This window comes from Vigna unguiculata, chromosome 3 (genome assembly GCF_037176805.1).
Source record: "Vigna unguiculata cultivar grain cowpea cultivar isolate G323 ecotype 2 chromosome 3, ASM3717680v1, whole genome shotgun sequence".
In the NCBI taxonomy this organism is placed as follows: Eukaryota; Viridiplantae; Streptophyta; class Magnoliopsida; order Fabales; family Fabaceae; genus Vigna; species Vigna unguiculata.
The window spans coordinates 54,759,219-54,780,988 of NC_140794.1; the positions used below are offsets into that span (position 1 = coordinate 54,759,219).

Genomic DNA, 21,770 nt, shown 5'->3' on the forward strand with positions numbered 1-21,770 from the left:
TTTATTATATATTTTTCTTTCACATGAAAATGTTTATACTCTCAATTTAAGGTAATATAAAAAAATTACTTATTATTATTATTATTACTATTAATTTTTGTTTAATTTGAAGAACTCTTTTGTTTCATTAAAATAATTTTTGTTATTTTTCAACCATTGAGTATATATGTTGATATTTGAAAAGTTTTCTTAGTTTTCTAAGATATTTTTCATCTTATCATACCTTAATTATACATTTGATTTCCTTTGTGCGATTTCTTTCGATAGTCTCTCAAATTATTTCTAAAACACACATTTGTTAGTTTTTTAATATTTTTATTTATTGTTTTTATTTTCATCATCTATAATAATATTTCGATATATTCTATCTAATTATTTTTTATTTTATAACTCATTATTAATCATACTGTAATTTTTTCACTTTAAATTATGTTTGAAGTGGTTAAAATTATATATATATATATATATATATATATATATATATATATAATATTATTATTATTATTATTTAGGAATAATATATGATAATTCACTACAAGAAAAATATGAAATAGTGACTGATTTAGTCAATAACCCATATCAGTCACTATTTCTCGTCATTAGTGGTAGTTGTTGATTTATTTCTGAATCAATGATTAAATTAGTGACCGATTCAATGATCAAATCGGTACTTGATTTAGTGACCAATTTAATTACTAATTTATTTGTAATTTAATAACAAATTTTTTAGTCACTAATAATATTTCTATTTAATTTTAACCACTTCAAACATAATTTAATAATTAGTTCTCTAAGGTATTTTTCATCTTATCATACCTTAATTATACATTTGGTTTCTTTGTGCGATTTCTTCAATAGTTTCTCAAATTATTTGTAAACACACATTTGTTAGTTTTTTAATATTTTTATTTATTGTTTATTTTCATTATGTAGAATAATATTTCAATATATTCTATCCAATTATTTGTTATTTTATAACTCATTATTAATCATACTGTAATTTTTACACTTTAATTGTATAAATAACTTTTATTTATTACAATATAAAAATTTAATGTAATTGCTATGAATTTTTTTTGTTACTATCCAACATATATTGAAGTTCAAAAGATACAAAATCTATGTCAAAATTTTATTATTATGTTTATTCTTTGTTCTTTGTGTCATTTTGATCAAGTGATGTATTATCACTTTTATTAGTGTATAAAAAAGAGATTCATTAGAATTTAAAAAATTGAAGTAAACAAACATTTAAAATATATTTTAATTTGAATATTTGTTTTCCTTTTATATTTTTTTGAAATATTTTTTAATTTTATCAACTAAGTTAATCAATGTTGTAGTTTGCAAATTTAATAAATGTTTTGGTTCTCATGAAATTTTATTTGGTATTCTAATCTAAAATGTAAACAATTATAATTTATTTCAAAGTATTTGATGTGGAAGAAACAATCATCCTCCTAATATTGAATAGTTGATAATATTATGTTTTCTTTACCGTAATTTTTTTCTTTTATAAAAATTAATATTGAAGTAGTTAGAACATGGGTACGGGTATGTGTACGAGATTATACCCGTTACCCAGTGGAGATGGGATGAAACTTTTGATACCCGTTGGGTTTGGATATGAGAATGAAACTTTTGATACCCGTTGGGTTTGAGTATGGGAATGAATTTTTTATGCAGGGATGAGTATGGGATAACGAAACCTGTCTCCGTCCCGCCCCGATGTCATCCCTAAATGTGACTTTCTTTTAACTTATTTTAGTATGCATATCCTATTACCAATATTATATTTATGAACAAAACTGATTTTATTGATATTATTATCTAAATTTTACACTTGCTAACACACATAACTTTTAAAAATATAGAAAAAAGTTAAATAATTATATAGTTATTCTTGAGTTGAAGAATTAGGACATTCTTTTTCGTCAAAAGATTATAGGTTATATATATATATATATTTTTTTTTAAGTAATAGAATTATTTTAATTAAAATAAAAGATAAAATAGTATAATTAAAAATGACCAAAAGATATATTTATATAATGGTACGTAAAAGTCTACTTAGAGTGGATATGTGTAATTATAGAATTGTAGAAGTTAATAAAAAAAAAAACTTATTTTTATAATTACTTTTATATTAATGTTTTTATAATTCTAATATAAATTTTAGTGATTTTTTGGGGTGGCTGTTTCATTTATAAATAATAGACAAGGGTTCAGATTCTAGGGTTTTTCAGAGTGTAGTGTGCCGAAGAGCGTCGCAACCCTAATCAGAAGAAGCAGAGCTTCAACTAAGTCACAGCACCAGCCATGGGTCGTATGCACAGCCGCGGGTTTGTACCAATCTGTCAAGTTCTTTCATCAATTTCGTTCTATTCTTTTCCATTATTCGAAATCAAAGTTTTTTATTTTTGGTTTCAGTAAGGGTATATCCTCTTCTGCTTTGCCCTACAAAAGGACACCGCCCAGTTGGCTTAAGATCTCTTCGCAAGATGTAGCTTTCTATCTCTCTATGTATCAGTGTTCAAAGATTATATTTTTATATCTTGTATCTTGTTTTTTAACCTTTTTTTTATTATGCAATCTTTTTTTCTCATCTGTTGAATTTTCTAGGTGGAAGAGAATATCTGTAAGTTCGCGAAGAAGGGTTTAACCCCATCGCAGATTGGTGTCATTCTTCGAGATTCTCATGGTATTGCTCAGGTGAAGAGCGTTACTGGCAGCAAAATCCTTCGGATCCTCAAAGCTCATGGTTTGTGCTTACTCTCTGCTATAACGCTTACAATTTCTATTGATTTTTTACGCGATTGTAATATGGAAAATGCTAATGGATAGTTGTAAGGAAGAGATATAGAAAGAAAGGAAAGAATAGGAGGAAACAAAGTGATATATGTGATGAGTGGTGTGAATGGTAAAAGAAGCGAGATAAGAAGAAGAGATGGTGTGGGAATGTGAAGTAAAATAGAATGTGTATTTGTTTATAGGTGCCCTACTGATACTAATGATGAAAAATGTTTTGGTGTTTGTTTTCAGGACTTGCGCCTGAAATTCCAGAGGATTTGTACCATTTGATTAAGAAGGCAGTTTCAATTAGGAAGCATCTGGAGAGAAACAGAAAGGACAAGGACTCCAAGTTTAGGTTGATTCTCGTGGAGAGCAGAATCCACCGTCTTGCTCGCTACTACAAGAAGACCAAGAAGCTCCCACCTGTCTGGAAGTAGTAAGTGCATTGAAACCCTTCACCTATATGTTGCATCCATGACTATTTTGATATTATTTTATCGATGCTTTTATGCTGTGAGCAATGGAATGGAAGTGAAAAGAAATGGTTAGCTTCAGTTTTTCTCTGCCTCTCCTAACACAGATTAGATAATTCCTTTGTATCGTTTCTCTGTATACGTTAAATTTATGTGTACCAAATACTTTGATTCTTTTTTGCAAGCACGTTTTCAGTATTTATTTGAGATGGGCGGCATAAATAGTCATTCAACTTGTAGTTTTGTTTTTTAGATCTGTTAATGGTGAAAACTGATTGAAGTGTCATGCTGATAGACATTTTCCTAGAAGTGTTGTATGCATACTTGATATCATTTGGATGTTATATTACATAGAAATGAATTTTTTCTAATTGAATTTAATTTCTACTGATGTTCATTGCTTATGTATTTGTAATCTGAAACCTAATATTGTCTTTTTTGTTTACCTGTTTGCCCTGTCCCTGACCTTCTATTGATGGCTTGTAATATTTGTGCAGTGAATCAACAACTGCTAGCACTCTGGTTGCTTAGAGAATGTATGCACCTTTCATGGGTTTTACTGCCTTGCAGTAGCTGTTGAGCTAGCAATTTGCCAGATCATTTTGATGTTTATTTGAAGGCTGGATAGGTAATGTGGTCTTAGATTCGCTAAGATCTTGTGGTTAGACTGAGAAAGATACTTCCAAGTAGTTAAGTCAATTTATCAATGTGGTGTTTTTATTTTATTTTAGCTGTTGGAGGTTGTCTTTTAAAGAGATGGCTGAATGCGGTTTTTGGTTTTAATTTCGAGTAATATATATGCTGAGAAGTTTTGACTTTTGAAAGATCGCAGTGTTTACTGCTTTAGTACCATATGTCTGTGCATACAATTAGCTTCCGATAGATCGCCACAAATGCAAGTGAAAGAGTTTTCTTTTGAAATTTATCGCTAAATCATACTTCGGGTTTCATGTTTTCGCTTAGCCAATCCTTACGTTGTTCCAATAATGTGGAGTGTCAAGGATGTAGTTTAAACATCGAAATAAATGTCATTGATTTTGTACTTAAAATTTGAATACAAAATTTGGGTTGTGAATTTTATTCTCCCTTTCACTCAACAAAGCGTCTATTATGTTTTTCTTTCTATTTTGAATATAACTTTGCTTATTTTAATCAGTGTAAGGATTTGTTTTTTTATCGGAAAGTTAATAATATATCCCGACTTAGATGCTTAGCTATTATTTAAAATATAACTTATATATTTTATTGAATTTTTATTTATTTGTAATATGTTTTATATTTATATTTATATGGAATTGAATTATTTTGTCTTCGTTACACGTCATTTTTTAATTATATAAAATAAATTAATAAGATAAATACAAATATTTGTCGTGTGCGATTACTTTCTTAGAGATGTCATTTACAAGAGTTCTTACCAAGAGATGCGCTGGGTATATCTGAAAGTCAGAAATTGGTTACCAACTGACGAAGGGTAGAGAATAACTTTCCGTTAAGAACATTGCTAATTGGCTGCGACAGTCCCTGCTTTCTAGAAGTTATGTAAGCACTGGGTTTTGCATCAAGAGCTACTCTTATTTGGATACCACTTCTTAAGAATGGGATACAAATTGTGGCAATATTTTAACTCCTTTTTGTGTGGTGTTTCAGTCATGGATTAGTAAGATAGAAGTTTAATGCGGTACTTGATTACAAAGTTCTCCAGCTTAATACAGAAGAGTCCTACGGATTCAGATATTATGTTCTGCATAAGTCATAACAGCTGATAAACCGATAAAAGATATCAGTATCATCCTTAATACCATAATATAATGCACCACACAAGCCAGATACTTGTCCAGAAAGGTGAATCCAAGCTAATCAATCATATAGTCGCGGGTTTGTGTTAAGAACTTTCAAGATGAGATGTTTGGGTCAAGTGATCAGTCTCATAACGTGGTGAAATAGAGATTAATATCTTCTGGCGATACAAGTTAATACATTTCTCAAGCACATATTTGAGTCATTACAATTTAACCATTTGGTTGATTGATAATCGATATTCTGATTATTCGCAGTTTAGCCAAATTGTGTGCAGAAGTCTGTTGAATTACAACTAAAAAATATTCTGCAATGGTTTATACCTGCGAATTATGTACCAACTAGGTAAATAATCAGAATAACCAATTCCTATCGAGAAACTTGATTTATTGTTTTAAATATGGTTTTTCCTTTCATCATATTATATTTTTATCGGTAAAATTCGAATGCGAAACTTTGTCTAAGAAATTCAAATGCAATATCATTTATACCAACAAACATTGTGGTGGTTTATCATCAATCTTTCTAGCCTGTTATTTGATTTCAATACCTGCTTTAAATAAAAAGGTAGAATTTTACGCGACCACTATCCGACTTCACAGATACATAGAGGAAGAATGTGCCAAATAAAAAAAATATACAGAGGAAAATTTTCACAACATTTCTTGGTCACGTAAATACTTGAAACATGGAAAATAAATTTGGATGAAACAGTTTAAACACTACCTTCAAATTGCACGCAATAACTTACAGCATCGCTATCTCAAGTTCATCCAGCTAAAGGAACTCAACTCAGACATCCAATCCACAATACAGTCCATCTCAATAGCTTTGTTTCACACCCTTGGTTCTCACCACAACACATTGAATCTCCAAAAGAATTCTGACTTACACAACTTGACTAAATTCCAAAGAATAGTTCCAGATAATGTACAGTGAACTGATGTAATGAAGAAGATGTAAAATAGCAATATGGCACATGAAATGTACAGAAGTTCCTGGAATGTTCGTTCTCCCTTTGAATCCACCAGGAAGGGCATATAAGGCGTGTTCATGATTCAAGTGGCAACATTCTGAACTGTCAAGTGGCTGCTTGTCTAAATTACCGGATCCTGAGCTTTCTGGGGTAGGATTTATGTCATAATCAGCAGGTGAATTCTCTGAGCCCCCTCTATCGTCTTCGTGGGACTTGTCAGAGTCATCTTCGTTACTCTCTTTGCTACTAGGACTTCCTCCAAGATCACCCTTAGGTATGTTGTGAACCAAATCTGGCCGAGCTTCCACACCAACACGCCTGAGGTGTAACTGCATGAGGATATAAACATGTTAAAAGATAAACCCATGTGCCCAAGACTGTCAGAACAAATCCCATGTAAAATAAGAAAAGTCAGATACCACATATATACCTGAAGATGCAAGTTCACTTCATCAGGCCTAGAAAGAAATGGAAAATCTCCACCAGTTTTCAAATAAGCGCGCCTTGCCTCTGGATATCTTTCACCCAGTTGATCTTTGAGTTGTTGAGGAATTGCACAGTAGTCATTAGTCTTTAAGAAAGGAGAAAGATCATGTACAAGGATGAAAGTGGAGTTATTAAAAATTTTGTACCATACCACACTTCCATAATAATAATAATAATTGTGCTGATAAAACAGTGAGACATTTTCATCAGTGTCACAAGCAAAATGTATTGATGGTGCATTATAGAAATTACCGGTACCAGAGGAATTTAAGAGTGGAATAGTATTACTCAAAAAAGGAGCTTGTACACGGCACATCAAAACAATGCGATTACAATTGATCTAGAGATTCGACAATTAAGATTTTTTTTAAGATAATAAAGAACTATCCAAAAAAATTCATTTCATATCAGCATTATACAGAAATAAGTAATTATAGATGACATACATCCATTATAGTGATAAACGAATCTGAAAGAAGAAGAGGTCCCACTGAAGCATCATCTGTTGTCAGCGACAATCTGGAGGCCAAATCTTCTCTAGAGAGCGTTTCCACCTGAATCAAGTAAATCAAAGAAAACATTTAACACAATAAGCGCAAATTCTTCTTAAAAACAGGATATAGATTAAATTTTAAGGAAATGTAGTGCTTGATGACAGTTGATTAATCTCGCAGTCTAAAAGTATAGTGCAAACTCTTTATTTATTATCTGAAAATAAATTCTTTCGTACTGAGGCAAAATAGCAGTTTGCCGATAAGCAGTTGATTACGCAAGAAAAGATTACCTGAGAAACAACAAAGTCCACTGAATCTGCAATAAATGGTTCATGGGGACCGTCTCGAATTCCTGTCAACACATACCGCTTAAGCAAAAAGGAAGGAGTCCAACTAACACTGTAAACGCAATAGAAAAGCTGAATCAGTAGATGGGAAAAAAATACACATCTAATGAAAAACTATCACGAAGTATAGCAAGAAATTCCCAACCGGGGACAGATGAAACATTTTGTTGGACAAAAAGCTTAAGGGAAGGGGTTCACCATTTTAGGGTCGAGTATACCATACAGTAAGCTCTCACTATAGTAATCATAGATGATGCTTAGTTTGATGGAATATTACAGGAATAAATATATAATTTTGAAGATATCATTCTAGTTTCCTTGTGACTACCTATCATAATTTCTTGGAAGTGCATATAATTGTCCAACGTGTATAGGTATAGGTAAAGTAATCATTGATGCTTTTATTTGCTACGAACTCCACTAGATGACACACAAAGCAGTTTATCTTTCACAAATATAAAGGACAAAAAGGCACATAGTTTGCTAATTTCTAGCATATCAATTATTACTCGTTACAATAGAATCAGAGAAAAGTACATGGGTGCCCATGGCATTGCAGCAGAGAAACTCCGGGTCTCCAAAAATGTGTTTGATAGAACTAAAGACCGAACTCTCCTAGGACGATGCTGTGCAAATAGCTGGGCTAGGAAGCCTCCAAGTGATGTACCATAAAGATGTATCTGTACGAAAGATTAAACTAATTTACTGACCATTTTCTCAAGTTGTTAAAAGCTATGCCACAAAATTATAGATTCAAAAGATGACATTACATTGACAGACATCTAGACATGTTGAGCAGTTAGTGGAGAGATTTGTTGTGTAAACTACTAAAATCATGCACTGTGTCAGCATATTTTATACTAAGCACTTTCATGAACAGATTAAAATCATACATCATTTGGTTGTATATCGTTAATACTTGATAGATATAACTTCTAGAACAGATTAATCCAACAGGATACAAGCTATGAAAATATAATCGAACAAGAACTTGAGTTTTAACCAAACAAAAAATGTATATTTCCAGTGGCAAACTACATCCACTGAAATGGTTGTGGTAAGAACATTTGAAATTTTATCCAAAAAGACCTAAATCTTAACTATATAAAAAACCATGCACGATATTACAAGTAACAACGTCTCGATCAACCATGAAAACATTGAAAGCAGGCTAACTGGTATTTTAGGTTGGGCTAGAATATTTTTAGGCTCACGTGCTGAGGCTTCAAATATATTGCAAAAGAACATGACTTCATTAATCTGGGATGGAAAAAGATATATCAATTTAATTATAAGCACTCAATTCCTTGCAATTAATAATTTTCAGTGAGAACGTTCAAAGAGACTCGAACTGAGTGTTAAGCCTTGATATATGCAGCTCCATATTTGGGCTGACGGTCCAATACTGTTAGTTGTTTGGGGATAGGATTCAGCTTGGATTTGTAATGTTTGCCAAATAAAATCCTTTATCATTACACAAATTGTTGGAAATGTCTAGGAGCCATTCCCTCCTTACGGTACAGGAGTGTAGACATCATACACAACAATATCCAAATTCGAAAGTAGTAACATATGACAGATCACAACAAAATTATAATGGTGCACAACCAAAGTAAATATGAATTTTGTATTATATATGAACACTAGAGGATGTGCAAAACTGAAGTATAAGAACAACAAGAGATTTAAGAAAAAAATAACTGTTTAATTGAATACCAGCTACGTAGGGCTTTCCATTAACTGGAATGATCAATGTCTCCCACATGGAATAAGTTATCCAATTATACGAAAAAAAGATATATGTGGCTATTAAAGCAAACAATTTATAGATTTAGCATCTGAGTAAGATGTTAGTAGTAGAAAGCAAGATGAGTTTGAGATCATACATGGTGTACATCAATAGCATCCAAGAACTTTTCAAATGCTTGAATCCACTCAGTATTATTCCATACACGAGGTATGTCAACAGATATGACCCTGTAACCCTGTACAAAATAAGGATTAATAAGAAGTAAAGATAAGCATACACCTAATCAATAAAAAAAATTTAGCCAAATCCTGTTAGTAGGCAACACGCAATGAGATTTTATAGTACAGAGCTCAAATTGCATTGCTAATGCTCAATACACCCCTTCTCAGTTGTTATAAGAGAAGTTCATATCAGTTACAAAGATAGAAAGCAAATAGAAATAGCAAAGAAATAAATCTGAAAATGGTATTCTGATTAAAAGTCGGAATGCGAGTAATGCAATTCCCTAAAGAAAGGCTATCAATGCTGGAAACAAATAAAAAAGGAAAAGAACTAAATATATGTCTCAGCTCCCTGAGCTGCGTGCCCAAGCCTGTGGCCGTAGCTTGCACTGACTTCCCTTTCACCATCAGCATACTTTATAAATCCCACTCTGACCCTATCATTCTTCCACTCAGGTAGCAACCTCTTCCTCTCTCTAATTTCCACGTGTCCCCCCTCTTTGCTCTTCTGCAGAAAAATCTCCATGTCTTTGGGCCATGAATGAATTGATCTAACATTTAGTCTATACTTTTGGCATGTATTCTTGGGCTCTATCAACCGTGCATACAACAACAAGAATCTTTTGTGAATGATTTTGTAAAATTCAATCCATTTATTTAGAATTAAACTTTCTTAGTAGTTATGATCAATAAAGAAATACCTAGCAAACCACTCAAATATCCAAAACAAGTTTTTCACTAACTATAAGCCATCCAGCAGTTAGATGAGTCTAGGTTATTGCTCTCTTGTTTAGCAGCAGAACTGCAGAAAAAACATTTTTGAAGTTAGCTACCCGTTGCCTAATGGCTTTGTGGCAAGATAGAGAGCATATCAACTTAAAAGGAGAAGCTTGGATGATGCCATTATAACATGCAAAATATTGAAGTTAATATATGAGTTGGAGTCTAACATTATGGAAAAATCGACAGGTTGAATAATGAGAAAGATCCACACATCTATTTCCTTAAGTTTTTGGGTTGAGATAGTCATGTTCTCTTGCTTTTTGGCCCGTGACTCATTTTGACTAACAAATTGTTCTAAGGATTTGGGTCAAAGTTCACGTTATGTTATATGTCTTCCCAAGATTTCTCTCTTCGGATTTCCCAACTCACAATGTACACAAGTCAAATCTTAACAATTAAGAGCGCATTTGTAAAACTGTCATCACACATTCCAAAGCAGTTGCACGTGACTAGAGAGAAATGGATAATATGCATTGAATGAAAGTTAAAGCGTCAAAACAAACACAACTTTAATCATCCACGAATGACTAAGATTAAAACATGGAGTCAAGAGAACCTTTCTAGAGTGCTGCTGATTTTAAATAAGTTTCACTGCGAATTAGAGTGAGTGAAGATTAGGTAATTGCAAAGCGCATCAGTGGAAACACATTAGATGTGATAATGTTTAGGCAATCAGCATATGCATGGGTACCTTCATGGATAATGACATGATCTGTTTATAATATACATCGGCGGTTCCAGCCGTTCCGGGAAGACATATAAGCGGAGGCACAGCTTTTGGTCCGAAATCGTAATACCGCCACTGTTTAGTGCCAATCTATCAAGAATTTAAAAGCAAGAGATCAAAAGAAGAGTACAAATTCCAATCTGTTGATTAAGAAAGCAACTATAACGGAATCTATGGGTAAAACCTAGAAGTGCAATTGGGAGAAAGAAAAGGGGAAAATAGAAACGTACTGGGATTTTATGAAGAGGGACTTGGGACTTGAAGTGGACGTAATCACCGGGCGCCGAAAAGACGCTTTTCATGGTTAGCACGCTAATTCGCAACGCAAGGGTGGGTGGTTGTCCACTACCACTGCTTATGCCATGCCCATCCTTCAATTTCACCTATCTCTCTCTGTCTATGCATTATTGGGATTGCAGGCACGCACATGCCATCTAACCTATGGCCCCTTTCTGTTGTGACGTGAAATTAAATGACCGTTCACAAATGACGCTATTTACAACACAGAATTAAATATTACGGTCACTCTTTTCTTTCTTTCTCTTTTATTCCCTTCGTTTTAATTTCCGATCAAAACCAAATATCGTGTTGTATTATGACTTGGTCCAATCTTCATTCTATACAAGATTTTTTTAATGAGTAAATCATTGAAAAGGAGATTAGCTATGTTCCGCGTCTGAATAATTATTATTCTTTTGAATATGCTTAAATTTTAATATTTAAAATAATAGAGGACCAGTAGATTAACCACCGAATATTCTAAATAATCTATATTTTAAGTCATTCCTTTTTTTGCTCCTTTTATCCAGCTTAAATTTCTCAACTGATTTAAATATTTGCCATTGAAACAGTTCGTAAGTCCAGAGAATCGTAAGAAATGAACTAGAGGACAAATCTTAGTTGAAGTAAACCATTGCATCGTTCGTAGTTGATGCAATCATTAACAGTTTTTTTAGTAGATCAGTAGGTACCATTTATGAGACATTTTTCGAATTGGTAAGCGACAATATTACAAAGTAATTCTTCTAATCAGTTCTTTTCTTACTATTTTTATATATTTTTCCTTACTTAAAAGAGCATCCAACATGTCACTCAACCAACCACTCGATAGTCAAGAATCTAGTATCATAGGGGGAAAATGTTTTAAGTGTTAGAAAATATCAAAATTATTCAAAAGAAAGTTGCATCAAGATAATCGCGAAGTTGAAAGGAGTTGGCTTACTTAGGTCATTATGAGGAAATGAAATTGTTAAAAGAGAAAGACAACATGACCCTCCATTGAGTGTGATGAGTAAGCCAGCTGCTAACAAAATGAACAAAACTTGATCAACAATTTATTATGAGTTGCTTGCTTATATGAATTGAATTTCAAGATTCACAAGTCATGATGTGCTATAAAGAACAATAGTATCAGTCAGCGATTGGTAAGGTCTGCTATTATTACTTCACCTCTTTCCTTTCGCTCTTCGCATAAAAATGGCTCAGAATTGTAAGTTAGAATCACCTAACTCGCAGAATATCATGTGAGCAGTTGAACTCTCTCAACAAGGCACATGATAATGAGATCAACAGGCGACCCGATGATCCACCCTTGTAGGAAAAGAAGCTTTCGTTTAATCTTTAGAAGAATCATCATTGAGTCGCCCAAAATGAGGAATGAAGACTTCATCACAATCCAACTTAACCGGTATGAAGCTTCTTCAATCACTGTCTGCCAACTACGCAACAGTTGCAACAAGATAGCCTGTCGTAAATCAACTCTAGCTGACAAATGAAGTTTTACTTACCATGAACTCAACAAACTGTTTAAAAAATAGTACAAAATAAAGTTAATAAAAGTCTCTCTAAATGCAAGAATTTTGATCTACCACGTATCGTAACCCCTCATGGTATTACTACCTGATGTGGGCATTCGGCAAGTCAAAGCGAACGCTGCAGCTCACTACCTACCATACCGATTCATCGGTAGGTTGTAACAACTCGCAATTGCAATGTCAATTTACTCGCACATGCACTTGACAAAAGCTTATTTCGAAATCCAGGAGGTACATAGTCGAAACTGATAAGATTAAGGTCACAAAGCATCTGTATCTGATTCTAAATGCGTTCATAGTTTAACCTACTCTTGATCCTTCATAAAAGACTAAACTCAGAACAATATGAAAGAAACTTGTCAGGAAGCATTTGATTCAAATTGAAACCATCAAACTTCCTCGCATATCATCACAAACCACCTGACTACAATGTCATACATGACCAAATTCATTTGTCATTTTATCTTGGTTTCAATACCATTTCATACGTCAGTTGTTAATGACTCCACAGATGGCAGGAACGTTAAATCAAATAGCCTTCTGAATGACAGTTCAACAATCCTGATAATTCAGAGTCACTAAAACAGGTCTATACCTGCACATTTACAACAATACCACTCTCATCTAACATCCAGAATCTGCACCAAACATATGTAATACCCACAAGAATTAGCATTACATGCAGAACACAGACAATTCATCAACCAAATAAAAAGGTAGTTTAAACCAAAATCAAAGCAAAGCAAGTCCATAAGCACAAATAAGTAAAATATGAATTCGATCTCTAGAGTCTCAACTAAAAAATGTACAAAATGGCTAACCTAAAGGCAGGCAGGCATTCAAATGAAAATGAGAAAACCCAAAATTACAAGAAAAATGACAGAACAGAACATGATGGTAGATCACCCTAAACCCCTAATACAACTGTAAACCCCCAAATACAATCATCAACAGGGCGCCAAAAGAATAGGGGCAGGGAACAATGACTTGTGCAGCAAAGCAAAAGAATCACATCACCATTCACCAAGAGCTCTTCTTGGAGTAGAATTCAAGGTACCACTTCACAAACTTCCTGAGGCCAGTCTCCAAATCAGTGGTAGGCCTGTATCCAAGGTCCCTGTAGGCCAAACTAATATTGGCATGAGTGAACTTAACATCTCCATTTGTTGGCATCGGAAGCGCCTTCTTCTTCGCTTTCACCTTGAGAAGCTTCTCCAAAATCGCAACAAGCTCACTCACAGGCACAGGGGAAGTATTCCCCAAATTAAAAATCCTCAATTGCGCAGGCCCTTTCTTCTTCCCGCCACTCCCAGTACTCTTCTTGGCCGTATCCAAAGCCCCCAAACACCCCTTCACAATATCGTCAATGTAGGTGAAATCCCTCGCCACAGTTCCACCATCGGGGGATTCAAATATGGTAATCTGCTTTCCCTTGAGAATATCCTTCGTGAAGAAAAAATACGCCATGTCGGGCCTACCCCACGGCCCATAAACCGTGAAGAACCGAAGTCCAGTGATGGAAAGCCCATATATGTGGTTATAGCTGTGAGCGATTTCCTCGCCAGCCTTCTTCGTCGCCGCGTAGAGACTCGCCGGTTGATCTGTACGGTCCTTCTCTGAGAAAGGAACCTTCGAATTGAGCCCGTAGACAGAGCTGGACGAGGCCCAAACCACAGAGGGCTGCGGGTTCGCGTTTTTGCAGGCCTCTAGAAGGTTCACGAAGCCTGCGATGTTGCTGTGAACGTAGGATCCAGGGTTCTGCATCGCGTAGCGGACCCCAGCCTGCGCGGCCAAGTGCATGACGTGCGTGAAGGGTACGACGTCGAATAGCTTGCGGAGGAGCACGGCGTCGTTGATGTCGCCATCGACGATGAACACGCCGGCGCGGTCGAGGAGGCGTTGGCGCGCGCGCTTGAGGTTGGGGTCGTAGTAGCGGTTGAAGTTGTCGAGCCCGAGGACGCCGTCACCGCGGCGCTTGAGGGCGAGGGAGACGTGCGTGCCGACGAAGCCCGCGGCGCCGGTGACGAGCACAGTGAGGCTAGAGGAGGAGGAGCGGCGCGCGGATTTGGCGACGCGCTTCTCCCAGTGGGAGCCGCCCCAGGAGTCGCCAAGGGCGCGGCGGGGGGAGGTGGAGGGAGACGGCGGAGAGAGGATGAAGAGGAAAAGGATGAATGCGAGAAAGAAGGAGGACCAGAGAGTGAGCTTGGAGAGTGAGGAGTGGATGCGGAGGCGGTGGTGGATGTACGAGGATTTTTCTGGCTTCAATTTCCCTGGCGTTGAGGGCGCGTGGTGCTCATTCACCTGCGACATTTCATTCAACCACCACAGCTTTCAATGCGCACTGCTTAAGTTTTTCTCTTTTATCTGATGAAGATGAAGAAGATGATGATGATGAGGGATACAAAAGGGTTTCTGTGATTACTTTTTCGTTTTTGCTTCTTTCCACCACCCGACTTAGATATGTGTTTTACTTATACCACGTTTCCATTAGGATACTTCCAAAATACACGTGGCATTTTCTTTTTATATTTAAGTTTCATTTCTTTATTTCTACATACTACTCTTTCAAAATTGTTATTACAAAACTGTAAGAAAAGCTGTTCAATTTAATGTCTGGTTTTGTTTTGAATAAAATTATTTCCAAAAAAAATACATGAAAGTAACAAACAATTATATTAATATGTTTAAATTTTAAATAATTAAAAATAATAGTTGTAGAATTAATTTGCTCCCACGTTTAGGAAAAAAAAAATGTTCTTAGATAAACAATGAAAGTTTAGTATGTTAAAGTATTTCTCTTATTTTTATTTCATTTCCTCTGTTTAGTGTGTTAGGGTGCATTTACTGCACCGTAGAAAGCTGGTCCATAGATAAATCAGTAGCAGTCATTTTTTCCAAATAATAAAATCGAAAATAATGGGGTGCAGGTAAAAATGTGATAGGATGCAGATATCAACTCGTAGCCCAGAAAATACAATCTTTAAGGATTTGAGTTTGGTTTTGAAACTATTTTGGTAACTGCAATATATTTTTATGTGGAAAAACTTTAATTTTCAATATATTTTTATATGGAAAAACTTTAAATTGCTTATTGCAATATACTGCAAAGGTGATTATAATGATAACATTTTTTTAATTGTCTATTAAGTTTGTTGGTATATATTGTCACCAGTTATTATATCGTTCCATAAAACAACTAATGTATAAGGCGATAGTTTCAGGATCCGCTTTTGAGCAATAAACTCATTTGAGTAAGTAAATCTCAGGGTATTGATAAATTATTCATTGCAATAAGTAACTGGTGATGAATTTCTAAATGCCACAAATCTCAAACCACTTTCATAGATTATTATCACTGCTTCCTTTCCATATATTAAACATTAATGAATATAAATTAATAATATGTCACAAATATAAATTTGGATAAAAAAGAGTTTTTAATGTCCTAAAACTAGCAACAAAACTTGTTATACATTTGAAAACAATATTTTAACAGGTTGGCAGATAGCACATGGTAATGCTATATTAATTTGACTTTGCTAAAATGTCATTAAGTATTTTATTTTAAATTTAATTGTATTTTTTCTTGCTAAACTCTTTTTGACACAATTTCTATATTATATTTGTCATTCTTCTTCCAGGAATTAGGTAAAACATATATTTCCTAGGTGCCGCTGATTACATTAAATTATATTTTCACCCTAAATGTATATCTACTTATCAATGAAAATAAGTGATTTCAAAAGAAATATACATAATAATATAAATTTGATTGCAAAATACTACAGAGACAATAAAATCTTCGTGACTATATTTCATCTTCTTGTTATTATTTGTATTTTTGCCATTATCTACAAAGTTATGAACAAACAATATGTATACTTAACAAACACGTTAACAAATACTTATTTCACGTCTATATTGGATTGTATGCTTCTTTATTATTATTGAAAATATCTGCAAGATCTTATTAACATCAAAATCTTTTGAAGAAAGTTTAAAAGCTACTTCATGTAAAGGAAAGACAAAATATACACTCTTGAACATCTTCTATTCATCTTGTTCTTACTCTTCAATTTGCATTCTTCTGGCGCTTCTTGTCATAAGGGTTTTTTTTTTTTTTTTTTTTATTATTATTTTTTTTATATCATGATGCCATAAGAATAAACTTTGGTGGTCATGGAGAATATGTTTGTTTTTGAGTGACATTATCACCCCACTATTTCTTATTTTCTTCCTTTCGATCATATATACAAAATAAACTCTATGATTAGCCATGTAGACTTTCCAATTCAGTAAGTTATTAGTATATATTATATTATCTTATCCTTAACTTGTACAAAATTCCAAATAAACTTAAATGAAGTCAATATATTGACTATCCTTACCTTCATTCCAAGGATTTTTCAATGAAAGAAACGGAAGGACTAAGCAAGTTATGAAAATCTTAACCTACTTCCAATAAACTTAAACTAGCATATATTGATCTAATGAGCTCTTACCTCACATGAAAAACAAGAGAAAAAGAAAAAAAATAAATATTCAACAATAAAAAACTTACTTTAAGACAAATTATAATTAATTCAAAATGTCCTAATATTTTCCTTTACAAATTGGCTTCCTACTGAACTAAAAAAAGTAAAATGGTATTAGTATTTTAAAGAAAAGTTTGAGAGAATGAAATAAAGGAGTTTAGAAAGATGATGACGTTTTTAACCGTTTTTTTTTCTAAAAACACCAAAAAATAAAAAATAGCGATGCGAGAAGACATAAAAACATATTTATATTAAAATATTATAACCATAGATTATATACAGATAAAAAAGAAAAATATATATTTTTTTAATATTTTTTAATTAATTGAGTTACCGTTATGCTTTGATGTAAAAAATTTATTTATTCTATAATAACGTATATTTTGTTATAGACATAAATTTATCCCATATCTGTTAGTCATGTAATTAATTATAAACTAATTCGGTGAAATGAAACTATTTGTTAACACAATATATTATTTGGTTGTTAATATACTAAAAAAAATATATTCATATTAAATTTATTAGTGAAAATATATGCACACCTAAGTTTGAGCATTGTCGGACACCGGATACGAGGTTTATAATGTGAGATATGTGTATAATATGTACTGACTAGTCAGATAATCAAGAACATGTGACCATATTAAGGTAGTCTAAAATTAACTTAACATAAAACAATTAAATAGTCGTATTAAGATATGATTGAATTCTTTTTAGATAAATTTTTTATTATAATAATTATTTCATTTTAAAAAATAGTTAAATTTAAAAAAGAAATATGAAATTGAAAAGGAGCTGTTAAATTAAAAAAAAAAAATCATTTAAATGATAAAATAGATAAATTAATTATTTCTATTTAAAAATGTATTTAAAGGATAAAATTTGAAACATAATATGTACACTGTACTATATGTCCCATCGGTCAATCGACCAAAGACAATATTCAGGAAGACCATCGGTCCTACGGTTAAACGAACAAACCACGTAACAACGTTGAATGGCTCGTAAACAAACCGAAACACAACCGGTCGAACGGTTGATAAATAACAGCCACGTAGCATCGTTAAAGGACCATCGGTCGAACCACGTTCATATCCATCGGTTCATCGGTAAAGTAGCAGCGATGGACCTTCTAACCTCGAGGGCCCATCGGTTCATCGGCAAAATAGCAGCGATGGACCTTCTAACCTCGAGGGCCCATCGGTTCATTGGCAAAATAGCGGCGATGGATCTTCTAACCTCGAGGGCCCATCGGTTCATCGGTAAAACAATAACGATGGACCCTCTGAAGTACCTGGCGGCTGATCGGTAAAACACAGATTGTTAGCTTGTTGAAAACATAACGTCTTTAACCCAGCCAAGCGGCCATCGGTCGCACGGTTAAATAACTTAAGTCATTAATTAACGATTTAACGAGTCTATAATCTTCATTAGAGGGTCATTGGGCCGTGATTAAGAAACCCTAATTACAGGCCCATGTCGAAAGCTATAAATAGAGCCCAAAGGTAGGTTGGTAAGAATCTTAATTTCGCATTTATTACAGCAGATATTCTTATACGCCGATCGGCCCTTTCTGACTTAAGCATCAGAGTACTTTAAGACAGGTACCCCGATCGTCTCCCCAACCGATTGAGCTAAGGAGTGGGTTTCGCTGAAGTTACAGGAGTGGAGGAAGGCAGCGCAAGTCGAAGAGGTTCTTTTAGTAGGCTCTTGGCCCCTACCCCGAGACATTTTGGCGCCCACCGTGGGGCCGAGCAGTCTCCTTTGAGAATATACCCATATGGTGACCACGAGGAACCGAAACAGCAACATGGACGGAGGAAGAATGGCTGACGATCAAGCGGATACTAGAGAAATGATAAGGATGATGCAGCAGAGGATGGATGAGATGCAGACGAATTATGAAGCGCAGATGCAGATTTTACGAGAGGAGAATGCCATCCTGAGACAGAAGGAAGAAGGAATCCCGTCGACACCTACCGTACCCGACCCAAACAGGTTAAGTCGGGCACAGCAGCACAGAGACGCCGAACGGGTAAAGAGCCGCCTCCCGCCAACAGGACACGAGCAATCACAGCCAGCTCGGATTGAGAAGACACAGGCTTCAAGGGTAAATCCGTCACGCACGGTAGCAGAGAGCTCAGGAGCAAACGATGGGGGCCGCCCATCACGCCAACCGATCCCCGCGTCGGGATCCTCCCCCTTTACATCGTATATTTTGGAGACGCCGCTACCGGAGAAGTGGAAAATGCCGACTTTTGACAAGTACGACGGCACGACCAACCCAGACAATCACATGCGGGTCTTCATGCATCAGATGATGTTCCACGCCGTCAGCGACCCCATCTGGTGCCGAGTCTTCTCAACTTCGTTGACTGGGGAGGCGTTGGAATGGTTCTCCGAGTTGCCGACTGGCAGTATTGACTCTTTTGCCACCTTGAAAGCAAGGTTCAGCACACAATTCGCGCCCTTGAGACCGGCCATCTTGACGGTCGACAATCTGGTGAACATCCGGCAGGAAGATGGGGAATCGCTGAGGAGCTACCTTGATCGGTATAATCGCATGTCGGTCAAGATAAAGGATCTTAGTGACGAGATCGCGCGGCATCACTTCTCATATGGGCTCCAGCCGGGAGTTTTCGCGGACAAAATAAGCCGTAAGAAGCCGAAGACGATGGAGGAGATGAGAGAACGCGCGGCCAAGTTCATACAAATGGAAGATATGCAGGAGTTCCGGGTAAAGAAGAGGGAGAAGGAGGATGCTGCAATCCCAAAGCCGATCGCGCCTAGACCGGGCAAACCCGTAGCCCGACCCACCGAAAGGAAGCCACCAAAGTTCACAACTTATACTCCTCTGGCTGTTCCCCGGGCCAGGATCCTGCAAGAGGCCTTCAGCGCCGATTCGCTCCCGGCAGTGAGGAAGAAACCCCCCCCCCCCCCCCCCCCCCCGCCCGAGGCTGACGGTAGTAAACACTGCCAATATCATCGCACGATTGGGCATACCACCGAAGAGTGCCACATGCTTCGTGACAAAATAGAAGAGCTCATCCGGCAGGGGCACTTGAAGAAATACATCCGACAAGATCGTCCCCCGCAGAGCCCGGTGAGGCACAGAAGTCCCGTAAGAAGAACCAGCCCGGCCCGGCGAGAGAAGCGGAGGGAGCCCGAACCCGAGAGACGAGGTAGAGGACCTTCTCGGCCGCACCGAAGCCCAAGGAGGAGCCGCAGTCGGAGCCGCGATAAACCTCTCAGAGGTTACATCAATACCATCTCCGGAGGTTTCGCCGGAGGAGGATCGAGCTCAGCAGCTCGAAAAAGGCACCTCCGAGCGTTGAAGTTGATTCATCTGGTCGAGAGGAAGATCCGGTCGATGCCCCCCATCACGTTTATAGACGACGACTTCAAAGCGTCCGACCCAGATCATGACGACCCGATGGTCATCTCAATAGAAGTGGCCGAGTACGGGATCGGGAAGGTGTTGGTTGATCAGGGAAGCTCCGTCAACATCTTGTACTGGAAGACTTTCCGGAAGATGAACCTGTCTGAAGACCTGATCGTCCCATATAACGAGCAGATTGTCGGTTTCTCGGGCGAGCGAGTCGACACAAGGGGCTACCTGGACCTTCGTACCAGGATCGGCTCAAGGAGGGACGGTCGAGAGGTAAGGGTTAGATTCCTTTTGGTTGAAGCTAACACCTCCTACAATGTGTTGCTAGGGAGACCTTGCCTGAACGCCTTCGGAACGATCGTATCCACCCTGCACCTGGCCATGAAGTTCCCATCGGACAAGGGGACAATATGCACGGTGCATGCAGATCAACAAGTCGCCAGGCAGTGCTATGCCGCAGGATTGAGGATCAGTCCTTACAGTCGTCCGCGGAAACAACACCGATCGGAGGTAGCAATGACAGACCTAGACCCCCGAACGAATACAGAGGATCGGCTGCAACCAGAAGGAAAGACCAAGGAGATTCTGATCGGAAGCCAACCTGGCCAACTCACGAAGATCGGCGGAGCTCTGAGCGCGGAAGAAGAAGAACTCCTCGGCGCGGTGATCCTAGAAAACAAAGATCTGTTCGCTTGGTCGAGCGCCGACATGCCAGGCGTCCATCCGGACGTGATGTCCCATAAGTTAGCCATCTTCCGGGAAGCCCGCCCGGTCGCTCAGAAGAAAAGAAAGATGGGAGAAAAGAGAAGGAAGGCGGTCGAGGAAGAAGTGAGAAAGCTAGAAGGAGCTGAATTCATCAGAGAGATTAAGTATACTACATGGCTGGCGAACGTGGTCATGGTGAAGAAGACGAGCGGGAAATGGAGGATGTGCACGGACTTCACCGATCTCAATAAAGCCTGTCCGAAGGACGCATACCCGTTGCCCAGCATCGATCGGCTGGTGGATGGAGCCTCTGTGCACAATTATTTAAGCTTCCTGGATGCGTACTCTAGGTACAACCAAATCCCCATGTATGGCTCAGACAAATCCAAAACGGCGTTCATAACAGATCGAGCAAACTTCTGCTACGAGGTTATGCCGTTCGGTTTGAAGAACGCGGGGGCAACCTATCAGAGGC

The 21,770-nt window shown here is 36.6% G+C and overlaps 3 protein-coding genes across 3 annotated transcripts; 1 reads left to right on the top strand and 2 right to left on the bottom strand.

Moving 5' to 3' along the window:
- Positions 1-2,188: 2,188 nt before the first annotated feature.
- Positions 2,189-4,090, top strand: LOC114176030 (small ribosomal subunit protein uS15). Its single transcript, XM_028060923.2, has 5 exons — positions 2,189-2,342; positions 2,431-2,503; positions 2,623-2,761; positions 3,043-3,229; positions 3,764-4,090. Exons 1-5 carry the CDS (start codon positions 2,320-2,322, stop codon positions 3,795-3,797), a joined length of 456 nt encoding a protein of 151 aa, XP_027916724.1. The 5' UTR covers positions 2,189-2,319; the 3' UTR covers positions 3,798-4,090.
- Positions 4,091-5,716: 1,626 nt separating this feature from the next.
- Positions 5,717-11,369, bottom strand: LOC114175746 (alpha/beta-Hydrolases superfamily protein). The gene is made up of 8 exons (XM_028060533.2): positions 11,081-11,369; positions 10,815-10,940; positions 9,256-9,354; positions 7,907-8,049; positions 7,313-7,421; positions 6,975-7,082; positions 6,473-6,613; positions 5,717-6,371 (listed from the first exon to the last, which is right to left on the bottom strand). Exons 1-8 carry the CDS (start codon positions 11,150-11,152, stop codon positions 5,955-5,957), a joined length of 1,215 nt encoding a protein of 404 aa, XP_027916334.2. The 5' UTR covers positions 11,153-11,369; the 3' UTR covers positions 5,717-5,954.
- A 2,046-nt stretch (positions 11,370-13,415) lies between these two features.
- Positions 13,416-15,091, bottom strand: GAE5 (UDP-D-glucuronate 4-epimerase 5). Its single transcript, XM_028060532.2, has one exon. It carries the CDS (start codon positions 14,972-14,974, stop codon positions 13,685-13,687), a length of 1,290 nt encoding a protein of 429 aa, XP_027916333.2. The 5' UTR covers positions 14,975-15,091; the 3' UTR covers positions 13,416-13,684.
- Positions 15,092-21,770: the final 6,679 nt, after the last annotated feature.